Source organism: Aptenodytes forsteri, unplaced genomic scaffold (assembly GCF_000699145.1).
Source record: "Aptenodytes forsteri isolate BGI_AS27 unplaced genomic scaffold, ASM69914v1 Scaffold307, whole genome shotgun sequence".
Classification (NCBI taxonomy): domain Eukaryota; kingdom Metazoa; phylum Chordata; class Aves; order Sphenisciformes; family Spheniscidae; genus Aptenodytes; species Aptenodytes forsteri.
Window position 1 is genome coordinate 1,709,334 of NW_008795303.1, and position 13,353 is coordinate 1,722,686.

At 37.5% G+C, this 13,353-nt stretch overlaps 1 protein-coding gene across 1 annotated transcript in view; it reads right to left on the bottom strand.

The window, feature by feature from the left end:
* Positions 1 to 13,353, bottom strand: part of RNF17 (ring finger protein 17) — a 56,113-nt gene that overhangs the window by 13,450 nt on the left and 29,310 nt on the right. The window contains exons 22-31 of the mRNA XM_019472098.1: positions 11,497 to 11,718; positions 10,378 to 10,528; positions 9,122 to 9,240; positions 8,249 to 8,339; positions 7,289 to 7,404; positions 6,657 to 6,961; positions 5,241 to 5,404; positions 4,281 to 4,400; positions 3,139 to 3,219; positions 2,358 to 2,483 (exon numbers count right to left, since the gene is read on the bottom strand). Coding sequence (XP_019327643.1) covers positions 2,358 to 2,483; positions 3,139 to 3,219; positions 4,281 to 4,400; positions 5,241 to 5,404; positions 6,657 to 6,961; positions 7,289 to 7,404; positions 8,249 to 8,339; positions 9,122 to 9,240; positions 10,378 to 10,528; positions 11,497 to 11,718 — 1,495 coding nt within the window. The remainder of the gene's footprint in view (positions 1 to 2,357; positions 2,484 to 3,138; positions 3,220 to 4,280; positions 4,401 to 5,240; positions 5,405 to 6,656; positions 6,962 to 7,288; positions 7,405 to 8,248; positions 8,340 to 9,121; positions 9,241 to 10,377; positions 10,529 to 11,496; positions 11,719 to 13,353) is intronic.

The window sequence follows — 13,353 nt, forward strand, 5'->3', positions numbered from 1 at the left end:
GTCTCCCAAGGGACTCTCTCAACCAGCGTCCTGAACAGGCCAAAGTCCGCCCTCCGGAAGTCCATGGTTGCGGTTTTGCTGGCCCCCCTCCTTACTTCACCAAGAATCAAGAATTCTATCATTTCATGGTCGCTAAACCCAAGACGGCCTCCGACCACCACATCTCCCACAAGTCCTTCTCTGTTCACAAACAACAGGTCCAGCAGGGCGCCTTCCCTAGATGGCTCACTCACCAGCTGTGTCAGGAAGTTGTCTTCCACACGCTCCAGGAACCTCCTAGACTGTTTCCTCTCTGCCGCGTTGTATTTCCAGCAGACGTCCAGGAAGTTGAAATCAGAGGAGGACGAATTAGCCCTTTGTACACTGCTGCTTCTGCCTAAAGTTTTCTCTGCCTGAAAAGACAGTGATCTCTCTCTAGAATTGCTGGCAGGCTGAACAGCTCCTGGTGATGCTGAAAGTGTTCAGATGACTACAAAATGGCTTTGCATGAAGTCTTTTCAGCATTGTCTTTGCTGTCATTCAGAAGGCAGGTGCTAATTGAATGAATATGGCTGGTATGTCAACAGCAGTTTGAAGCGCATCTCTCCTCTGACCTAAACTAATATATTCCAAAAAAACAGCACTGGCATTTCCAGGAGTGGATTAAGGTGGAACAGTCTGGCCAAGTGTTCGCTTAGATTATGAGCTTAAAATCTGAAGACTTCAAGTACCTCACTGTAAAGGGGCTGATATGCAATGCAGTTAAATATAAAAAATAGTCTGTATAAGGAATTTTGAACTGATTTTGGTTCAGATGTTTGGAAATGCTTTGTAGTCAACTGCTGTAGAAAAAGTAATTCTAAAAAATATTTAGTTAAGCCTGAGCTCAGAATGAAGAGATTAAAAACTTGTCTGTCAAACGAAGCAAGGCCATAGTCCCCCATGCCTGAATGTATGAGCACAAGGCAGCACCTGGCTACTCGGTTCTGACTCACAGTGGCAGAGAAACAAACGAAAACAAACCCCATCTCCCAAAAAGCCGAATCAAAAAATACCACAGTATAATGGTGTTGTATATATAGGTAAGTATGCAAGTGCGTATGTGTATGCACATGAACACACATATATGTACACATACACCTAGAATGAGATTCACTGCTGTAAGCTCACGACGCTTGGGGTTCTGGTGTACTCTCCAATATCCTGCTGCCTACTAGGGAATTTTCTAGCTAATGACTAAGCTAGGATTGTCATATGGTAACAAAGACCAGCTCCTAAACTCACCTGTGCAGCTCAGCAGAACTGCATCTCAAAGACAATAATACACTCTGCAGCAAGACACAGGTGTAGTGGGCTCTGCATAAGCAGCTTATTACCACTATTAATAGAATTACAACACTCACAGAAACAGAATACAGTCCTTATCAGATTACTTACCTGAAAACACAGATCTGAAGTAACGAAATAAAGTTACAAAACTATAAAATAATAAAATATATAATGGCTATACTTTATATAATAATAGTATCCTTTAGTCAATGCAGTGTATCAGTTGGCTAGTGAGGATGGCTGCTTAGCCCCTACAGCTAAACCCAGAGCCGATTATGTTTCAGTGTTCTCAGAGCTGCATGCTTTCTACTTCTGCTATTCCAGAGGTTCTGCTCCTGAAACCAGCTTGAGCTCTGGACGCCTTGCTCCTTTTCTGGTCCACAACTGAACACCTCCAATATTCATTGTCTTATGAATTGTTCTGAACCACTTGTTCCTGGAATAGATTTGCTTAATGCTATATTCCTTGCTGAAAGCATTCCAGGTTTTCTCAATGCTTCTTGCTTACAACCTTCTTACACGGCTTTATTTTTGTTTTCCAAATTTCATTTTTGTTTTAAGGGTACAATCTCATTTCAAGATCCATATTTAGTTCACTGGAAGTTGTGTGTCATGTGCTGACTTTATGAAAATGCAAGAAGACACTGATTTTACTTTTGAATATCTCCATCCTTGGATATATTTCTATGATTAAGTAATCCCTTCAAGTGATAAAAATATTACCCTATTCCTATCCTTTTACATTTTAGAGGAACACAAAAACTAACTGGACTTTAAATAGAAATGCAAAAATCTCTTTTCAGTAAGGAGTCCAAGAACAAACTCTTGGCAATTTGCTATTCCACACAATCTTATAAACACATCGTATCTACACTTGTTACGCTACAGAGCTGTATACTTAGTATTACTGCTGTTTATATCACAAAACTGTACAGAAATACAAAAAGAAATAACAAATCCTCAAAGGTCACAACAAGCAACTGAGTAATCTTTTTAATGTCAGAATAACAACAGCAAAAGACACACACACACACACAAAAAAATCTCACCAGCTCCGATATGTCCTGACAATCTTCAGCAACACAGTACTTCTGGTATGTCATGAAGGAAGAAAGCGACATTCCACCAAAATACAGGCTGATGGACAACTTGCCCCATGGGTTATCTGGCAATTCCTACTTACACAAGACAAAATAAGATTCTAACAGTAATAGCGTGACTGAGATTTTAGAAATAGTGACCAGGAAATTCAAACCCGTCATTCCTATATGCACCTTATTCATCAAAGATACAAAACTAGTAAGGGTGGCTATTAACATCAGTTATGACACAAATGGGAATATATCTCTGAAATGGCAGCACATTATCCCATGTTTACTCACTCAACAATAAACCCTTCTCTTTCACAATTTATCATTAGAAATCAAACTATCTGAAATTGCAGGTTTGCAGACAATACAGATTATGTGTTTCCCTATAATGTTAATATATTAATTTAAGCATGTCCATACTTAATTATGCCAAATTTTAATCACTTAAAATTGAATTTAGAAGAATTTATGCTGTTAGTAGATAGGTTGCTTCTCAGAATGACAACACAGAATACAAACAGGACCAAAAAATATTAATACCTCTAAAGGACACACTTAAGGCCTGAAAACTATAATAAAGGTAAAGTCACAGGAGAAATAACTATAGCTTTGGATTTTTTTTTTTGTCTAAGAAATACATTTACTGCTATACTTCTTCACCTATGATTCTTAATGCAAGGAAAAAAAAAAGAGAACAAAAAGTAAGCCTCATTCCACATCTATGAATAAATTAAGCTACCTGAACATGTATTTCAACCTCTTCATTTGTAAGTAGTTCTTGAAGGCAATCTACTGCATCCTGCTGCCAAAAATTTCCAATCTATGTGGTGAAAAGCAAGAAACCCCCACACATTAAGATGCTGACAAGTAACACTGTTACTATTCATAACATAGTAAGATGAAAACACGTGCCTATCATTGAAAAACTTATTTGAAAACACACAGCATTAGTTTGATTTGTCTACAACAGTTTAAACATTATCTGCTATTTGGTACACTAAAACTTACTGTGTGACAAAGCCAACCAACAATTTTCAGATCTTGAAGTGGCTTAGAAAGAGATGCTGCTTGCCAAGTCTAACCTTTACTATATACATAATAATGTATGTGTGCACAATTACCCAAAGCATAACCCAAAGATACAGAATTACACTTGAAGATAACTTAACAGACATCAGAAAACACAGGATACTTTAAATACTTCTTTTATTCCCTGCAGTATCTGTTTGCTTCCCAACCCGCAGGCTTATAAGCCTGTCTTTCTTATTCTGTCAGTTGAACTGCTTCCAGCAATAAAAAGATTTTCTTTAAAAATAAGTTTAAAAGTAAGCTAGTCATTCCAGTAATTCACATTTACTAAACGCAGCATTCAAATTTGAGTAAGATGTGATGATATGTGAAGATGTTATTCAGGTATCAATTACTTACTAACAAAAACCCCTAAAACAATTCACTTGTATTAGTTTAGCATAACAGATTGTTTCCCACACAGCTAAGTTCAGAATGATAGAAACACTTTTGCAGGACTTGAAGATTTACAATTTTCTGGCCATTTTGCATTAAGAAATCCAGGCCTTACTTCTTGTTGCTGCTATTGCACAACAAACTACCACTTCAGGGTATCATCCTGCCAACTACTGCAGTGTCCTGTCTCACAAAGATTTAATTCCAATGACAGCTGCTTTAGAAGCATGGTCACTTCATAAAGCAATCTGGCATTTCCTGATAAAAGGCTGCCTTGGTGAAATGATCCTCATCAGCTACTCTCTAAATCCTCATAGGCAAGAAAAAATACCAGCAACTAGTCTCAACCTTTGTATGACCAGTGTATTGATTTGAGTAACTACCTACTAAAACGTCTTCAAATTTCCCATTACTCACTGGTACTGTCTTGTAGAGCTGACATGGTATGCAAAACGGAGGAATAGCAGTATACAATGTAGTTGGATACAGATGACACTGAGGAATCCTCTCTATGCAACCATGATCTATGTACTGTACCTATATGAAAAGAAAAGCTTTCCTGAAATAATTCCTGTTTTTTAAGTCAAGTTTAATAAGAGAAAGCGTTCATTTACAGTATTCACTTTTCTGGAGGAAAAAATAATGGTTTGCTGATAAGTAGGTGATGTGACAAAGTGGAAATGAAGGAAAGGATTCAAGAACTGGTATGGCAGATTAGAAGTTCAGTTTCTAAACTTGTCTTGCAAGAGAACCTACCTTTTGTGTAATAACCTACAGCAGTTTAAAATTGAAAGAAATAAAACATTTGTGAACTAGGACTTGCAGACTTGCAAGTGTCAGACTTGCAAATCTACATTCAAAAAGCATGAGCAGACTCAAGAGTTTACATAAGATTAACTGCTAATGAGAAAAAGTAGCTCTATACCTGTGCAGCAGAAAGAATTTAAACCAAACAGACAGCCATTACTTTCTGGGTGGGGCTAGGGTGGGGGGAAGCTAAACTTAAGTATTTTCAAAGCATTCCACATACAATAACAACAACAAAAGAAGAAAAAACCTAAAAGGGATTACTTACAGGTGATCAAGGGTAGCTTTTTACTTAAGAACATTTATCATCACGAGGAAAACTATGGGAAAAATTGTGACAACTGAAATAGGCAGACAGAATTAATCTTTAAAATAAACGTAAAAATCAGGACAGTTATCACACTTTTAAGCAGAATGAGCATCTGCATAGTCAGGTCAGCTGAACAAAAACAGGTGTGATCATAAGTTTATTTTAGAGGATTAGATTATTCCCCCCCCCCCCCTTTTTTTTACATACATGTACACATGTTAATGTTCATGCACACACACACAACATATAATCAAACTTACCTGGAGAGTACTACCACCGGGTTCTACAACTTTACCTCGATACCACATGGTATCTGATCCTCTTACAACACAAGCTTCTCCCTTTTTCCAGCAGTAGGGTTCCAGAAGACCAAGGCATTTGAAGTTATTTTGTATTTCAGTCATCAATTTGTTTAGTTCGATTTCTGGGGGGGCGGAATACAAAAAATTCAAAATAGCCTGTAACATATTAGCACAAACTATTTCAATCACTAAAACCCAGAAGATTCAGATGAAGACATGTATAAACATAAAATACATGTGCTGCTCCAAAACAATGTTTTCCAACACTGATAGAATATGTATGTTCAACTTCTAGTATATGCAAACAAGTTACTTCTTAAACAAAAAGTGAACTGCACTTCCCGTTGTGAAGCCATTAGTAATTCTGGATTCTAATCTCAGTGAAGAAGGGTCTACAAATTTTGCAATTGACACCTTGGCAGCACTAACACAAAAGCGTCTCCCTGAACAAGACAACAGATTCCCTGAGACAGTGGTAGGACACCATAAAATAACACAAAACAGGTGTCCGGAAGACCCTCTTCTGCTATGGGTACAGTCTACAGCAACAACTGGAAGAAGAATACAGTCTTGGGCAAGTGGAGTTACTGTACTTTGAATTTCAAAGTTTTATGATATGATCTAAGTTGAATGTACTTGTAGAGTTAAAAAAAAAAAAAGTTCTCATATGGAAACATTTCTCTAAAGCACAATATATGATCATGGTACTGAAGACTGATACTGCATCTGTGCAGTGTACCTCTGATGCAAATGTACCTCTTTCGAACAGTACAAACAGAAAATATTAAGAGAATATTTCTTAATCTATCATAGTACAAATAAAAAGCCCAAGGAAACTGGGTACTGAGCTCACACTGAAGGAAAAAAATCCAGTAATATTTGAGAACCAGGCTAACTTCCAAGAATCTTTAGGACTGTATCTTTGTTATTATTAGTAAAATGTATCACAATCTCAACATTGTAAAATAAAGCACTTGCTGCTTTACCCAGTACTGCCTAGAGAAGAGAGGCAGGTAACCTGCCTGTCCAAGTGCTTGGGGTTTTTTGGTTTCTTGGCCGGGTGGAAGGACAGGAGAGCTGGTTTTGATGGGCTTAAGGACAGGGCACTACTTCCTGGGGATTTGGATTTCCTCTGCCGGGAAGCTGCGGGACCTCTCCCCACTGCTGCAGAGAAAGGGGTGCACGGGCACGCACCCCTCGCCCCCCCAGGCCAAAGGCCTCATCACCTCCCAACAGCAATCCTCCCAACAGGAATATTCCAGAATTGTGTTCTGATACAGAACAGGTATACTGGAACACGTATCTGGTATATTTTGATATACCAAACCTATCACATTCATAGACATAAACGTATTTTCTTCTATGTAATCTTACCAAATGATTTTGGTATTATATAAATAGTTCCATCACGTCCAACGCAACTTACTACAGCTTGAAAAATTTTCGCTTCAGGTATAATGGGGGATTTATATATTTCATCCATTCCTGAATGAAGCAGTGCCTTATATGTTTTCAATGATTTTTGTTCACTCTCTGAAACAGTGAAGTCTTCTTCCGGAGCAGTGCTGGTTTTTGCATGTGTTTCTGAATTACAACCATCCAGTCGTGTGTTCTCTTGCTCTAAATGTACTTTAAGATGTTCCTTGGAGACTGAGCAAGCCACACCAGCTTTATCAGTTCTAGCAGATTCAATCAAATCATATCAACATATTAACTGATAAAGAACTTGGAAAGTGCAAAAGAATAAAATAATAGAAGTAAAAAACCAAACACACAAAGATGGCAAATGCTTGTTAAAATACTGTCAATCATCTCATCTACCAACTTAAGAGAACTGAAACGTGCAGTGGATACAATTAATAATGTTATACTCAAATAAGTTCACTGAAGATGCAGTTCTGATGCTACATGTTCTAAAGGACAATCCAAATTTTTGTTTTACTTACTAGCTTATCAAGATGTGAATATGAGAGTCTGAAAGAATATAAAAATGAAAGTATCCAAACCTTCTGTTTCTAAAAGCCAAGCCCTTTTTAATAAGGTGTTCTGAAATATCAATCAATTGTCCTGTTTCATCTTTGCAAAGGATTTTCACAGGCAATGCACAAGCCACATCACTTTCCTGGAAAAAAAAATAAGAGAGCTGGACAACACATTACAATATACATTTCCTCTAAACTAAAGGCATATTTTTCATTTTATTGGTACCGACTGCAAATCAGATGTTGTTGAACAACTGATGCCCACATCAGAAGACACAAAATTTATTTAATCCATGTCACAGTTCCCATCATTTTACCAACTGTTCTAAACGTGACATTAAAAAAAAGTAACAGAATAAAACCTTGCTTCTTCCCTTAGCTGTTTTATTAGAATGAACTGCCAAATACTTGTTTTCTTCTAGCAGGAGCTTTAAACCCACTCATAAATAACTTTGCTGATCAGTGCTTTTATTTCCAGACACACTGTAAAACCTCACTGGCAGCTGCCAGCAGACACTAAACAAATCAAACCCTCATAATAATTCCATTTTTTTTACTAGTGGAAGAAATCAATCACTAATGAAGTTCATACAACTTCGAACTCGTTCTTTCAGTTTCTGAGGCTTGAAAACTAATATAATAGTGGCTGAAGTTATTCTCATCGAGAACATGAGCATCTTGCTCATCTGTCCATAAAAGCTGTCAGCATCCAGTGATCCCAAAGATGTAAATATTATTCTTCAGTAACTAAATATATCTAAGACTGTGTTCTTTCCACACTAGGTAGCCAAACTGCTCTAACGCTCCAGTGAATAACGAAAATAAAGCAGAAAAAAGAAAAAGCATCTTTTTCCTTACAGCAAACAGCAATCTAAGCAAGTTCCACTTAGGACTTTTTTGAAGAGTCAAAATATTCAGAAAAAAATTAAATTAACAGACAACCTGACAGAAATTTTACAAATACCGCTGGTTTTGATTACAAACCTGTATCATTATTTTTACGTGTGCCCCGGTTAAGTAATAGGATAAACATTCACACACTGTTGCTGTCCACTGCGTGCTTCCACCTGTTGGTCTAACATAGAACAAATTATAATCTCCTTTAGTACAAGAGAAGTTGGCATCTCCTGAGCTTAACCACAAACCCTTCCCTTTACTGAGCTTTGAATTTTTTGAAACTGCCTGTACTGTCAGGGAAAAAAGACAATCTCCATTACAGTCAACAGTAAAAAGAAATGGTTATTCATCTCTGGATCCATACAACAGGAAGAATTCAGAAATATAACCCCAAAACTTCAAAACTGAGAAGGATCATGAGTTCTGGAAGTATGACACCTGTCTTAACAGAACAAAGGAAAATCCATACTTCATCTGCAAATTGGGCTTTTTATATTCATTCAGGGAATAGGTATTACAAACATGATTATTTTTTTCTTCACAGTATAGACAGCACACAAACAAATGCACAGGAGAATACCCTGGTTCTCTCTCTTTTCTACAGTCTAGAAAAGAGAGACCTCCTGTGCATTTTCATGAGATTTAATTAATCTCAAATTCTGAGGCAAAGAAAAAAGCATTCAGTGAAATAAGAAAAACCTCTATCATCTGTCCAGTATTTTATGATTCATCCTATAAATATTCTTTCTTTCTATAGCACGGTTTCTGCTTTACTGGTATGTAGCATAATCCTTAGAAAAAAAAGTCTTTATAAAACAAATCACAGCCACCATCCCATTTCTTCTTTATTGAAAAAGCAAACCACATCCAAATCTTAGATAATCAGTGCTAAGACAGGAAAATATTGTTATGTCATTATTAGGTTTCTAATACTGCTACTCAGTATAAGGGAAAGGCTACCTTATATCTGCCAAGGAACATTCTATTGCTAATGTCCTAATTATCCTCATATTTTCCTCAAGTTTTCTTAGACAGCTGATATCCACTGTTTTTTCAGCTCCAGAATCATAAAGTATTACCTGTTACAGACAAGAAACACAATGAAACAGACCCACACACACACTCTTAGTGTTATCTGTAACCAATTGTAGTTCAAAGCATGCCTGAATAGGTAAACAAAATTCAAACAAACATCACCAGGATTCAACGAATGGCCTTTGCACTGAAGTACTCCGTCACACAGCGCAAATGACTACCACAGCGTACCAAGAGGACAAAACACACAAATGTGCTCAAAGGGGGTTAAACAACTTTACAGAGGCTGTTGCTTGAATAAGAAAATTTCTTTTCCCCTGCATCAGTTATGTTGGTGCATTTAAATCTGTAAACCTAGAAACGCTGAAATAGCTCCTCTCCACCCCTTGCTTTTTATTCTGACATGGTTAAACAGCTGTTTGAGGGCTCTTAGCTTTAGAAAGCAGACGATGCAAACCAGAAGTACAGAAAGTCCCACTTCTGCTTCCTACTAACAAGACCCACAGGCATAATCTGATGATGGTGGAGAGAACCAGTGGTAATCCAGTCCTGGATTATCTGTATGATTAAAAAGCCACTCTTACTTTTGCGGTAAGTAGTTATCTATTCACAAAATGCCACTTCTAATGTTCCTTCCCCTTTTCAAGTGAGTGCAACAAAACGCATGTTTAAAGCAGCACTGTGTGAGAAGTTACGGTGGAAAATGTTACACCTACATAGCACAGTGCATCACCATCAGTTTAGGGTTTAAGCAACAGCATGACTACCTGTGTGGCTGTGGTGCTGCACTCAGTTCAACTGGCTCCATCTCTTAGCAAGGATCATTAAGTTTGAATTAATGTGACCCTCAGGTTCACACAGCTTCTGGAATTTAAGCTAAACTGTTAGGCTATAGCTTGGGAATCTGTGCTATGTTGCAAAGCGTAGTATAAACATACACAAAGTCTCATGAGCCTTCCTCAACTACCAAGTTCCCTGCTAAAGGCATCTGAGCTTTGATGAGACAGTAATCTTATTTGCAGCAATGTACAACGTAACTTAAACTCTCAACAAAAGCAAAAGGCTGTATGAGAAAATAGTAACACAGAAGTAAGAAGCAAAGATTTAACATTATATTAATCAATGAATGCTTACAAATTTTAGAAATAAAAGTATGAACCCTCTTATGATAACAGGTTTACCTCTGCGCTTGTTTCAGAGACAATCCTGCTTATTTGACCTCTTTGCCACTGTTTCAAATCACGTACGTAAACAGCACAGTGCATACTATCTTCCCACTTCATGGACTGTGGCTGGGATTCTTTGTAGATGGTAGCCATCTTCTCCTGTAAACTAACATTCAAAAAAACACTTTTCTAGTGGTAAAATTTTATCCAGTGAATACACGGTTTATTTAGTCCATTGCTGCTTAACTAGCATACAGTGGAGTTTTAGTAACTGTTTAACCGACACATAGTATTGTAGTTTTTCTTCATGTCGTGTTAGAAATGCATGAAATGGAGCTTCAAAACACATGCAATCTGATTAAAATTCTGTAAAACTATCATGTTTTCTTAAACAACAGAATTAATCTGAGCGATCCTGACGCTTCTGTATAGCACTATTTGAAAGATGCACTATTTTCTCTCGACAAATTGAGAGTGTGGTACTCATTTAGTGTCATGACTAATTCAATAGGACTCTAGGTAGCTACATGCAAGAAGGTAAAAAGATGAAAGAAAGGAGAAGTAAGAGGCAGAAAACACCCAACTTGCACTAAGCGATATTTCCATTTAAGTGTCTTCAAACAGTATGCACTATTACCTAAATGTTACCTAAGTATCTACCAAAGGAAGGTTGATTACTCTATGTCCAGAAACTGCCTGCAAACTTCCCTAACAGCATATTAGAATCATGTTGAAAGAAATAACTTGCTTGAAGTTCTATGACTTAGGATACTGGTATTATTTAACATGATTTCTAATGAAGGAATGGGGAGGAGAAAAGAAAGAGCAGAAAGATTTAATCTTTCTGGGCAGCGTTGCATTTATCAGGCCCCAATACTTACTACATTAAAATTGATTTGAAATAGAAGTTAGATCATTTACTTAATTTGGAATCACAAATATTTAATAAACCACAACATAGTCCCAACCTGTCTTCTGTTCCTATACTTTCCTCAGCAAAGCAAGGTAAGTCAACAGCATTCAAATGAGTACCCAGTGCCAAATGCAACCCTAATCAGAGTTTGTTCTAACTGTACTTCACCAGTTTGTAGTAAGAATGCCTTAACTTGAGAAAAGTTCTTTGAATTTTAGTACCTTTTCAGTATAGTTTCTGATGACAGCCACTGTATAAAAATTTTACTAGGAGACACAACATGACTAATTCTCACTTGTAGCTCTTTCTTAGAAAGTGATTTGAAATCTCCTTCATCCGCATATTCCATGTCTATAGGATTTAAAGCTTCCGAGGTTTCAGGAATTTCTTCTAGAGGAACATCCCATATTTCATTGGGCCTTACAACAGTACTTTCAGTGTACCTGTAAAGAGCATAAAGTAATTAGAATGGAAAGTTTAAACACATTTTAAACGAAGTGAAAAAGAGCTCAATAATCACAGTTCAACATGACAGGAATCATTCAACATGAAGACGAGTGAAGAATAACGAATAACTTAGAAAAGCAGAAAAAAATCCCAACAAAAGACAAAAATACTTCTAAATGCTACTTCTGAAACACTCAAGATCATAACTTATTTTTATTCTCCTTCAGGAGGTATCCTTGCACGTTCTACTGATAGATGAAAGCACTATGCAATATAGGCTGCCAGCAGAAAAGCAAGCCTGACACAAATGGGCTGCTGAACATTAATCTTTGTGTCTGGCTTAAAAGACAGCAAATTACTAATATCATGCTTCTGGAAATCAGTGTTGCCTCTGGGTGAAAGCTGCAACATTCAACTTCTAAGATGTGTAAATATTCCTTTCAGAAGTAAAGAATATTAACATTAGTGAAACATTTACCTTTCTAGCATTCCCTGCGGATACAAACACAACTGGTGCTAGCACTTTCCTAAGTAGAGTACTGAATGAAGTATGGTCATGATAATACCTTGATGAAAACTTGTTTAAATTGTGTGACCTGGATAGAATAAAGCCCACCAGCAATCAAGAGTTGGCTGGTATGTATTTTGAGCCACAGCCCAGCTTAGTATAAGTCTGCGTGAATTGTGCCAACTAGAGACATAAGAGATTGCAGCTTGAAAAAACACCTGTTAATACAAAAGAACTGGCTTCTTGTAAACATCACTGACTAAAGGAGACAGCAAGCATGAGTTTAACTGCTGGCCATTTCTGGGCCTCCAGGAAGAAACTCTTCTGTTTTCAGAGATCTACCACCTGTCTTTTCCTTCACGGGAAGGAAACAAACTGCTCTGTCAGAGAGAAAATTCCGTAAAGTATTGAATCATCTACTACATACTGCTACAAAATTATTTATGCAAACCTTTCTGATACAGGTATTTGGAAACTGCTGGGTAAAACAGCTAACTTGTAGAACCATAGCTCATGAATATGCTTACCTTGCATACAACTAGTCTGAACTATGAAATGGACAGAGGCAATCTGCCATGGAGCGTTCTCCCAAGTGAAATACACGTTACATGTCTTACAACCCCCTCTCTAGTAACTCCAGTATAGCATTATCATTGCAGATTCATCAGAAAAAATAATCAATTTGGAATGAACTTCAGATTCTGAGGTTTTTCCTGGAATTCTGTATGGACTACCTCCTATACCAATGCAAGAGTAAGGTTACTGAAGTTTGTGTGTCAGCAAGTCAGCTTCAATGGAGCACTGTGCTCTCCTGCTTATATTGTCTTATACTAGTTTAGAGCTGGCCTGGGTATCCCTCAACAGCACTAAACGTGGAAGAGTAATCATAACCCAAATGTGATTCTAAATGACCTAAAACAGGTTTAAATTATTCACCCGTCTCTTGCCTTTTTGCAGACATCCATCTTCACAAATGGGAAATTCAGTGAGAAAGTGTGACAAATGAGCTCTGGAGGGCTACAGACCTACGCACACTGGAGAACAAAGCAAGCCAAAACCCCCCAAAGCCCCCACAAAACAAGCCCTTCTCCCCCCCCCCCAAAAGGAAAAACAACCCCCACCA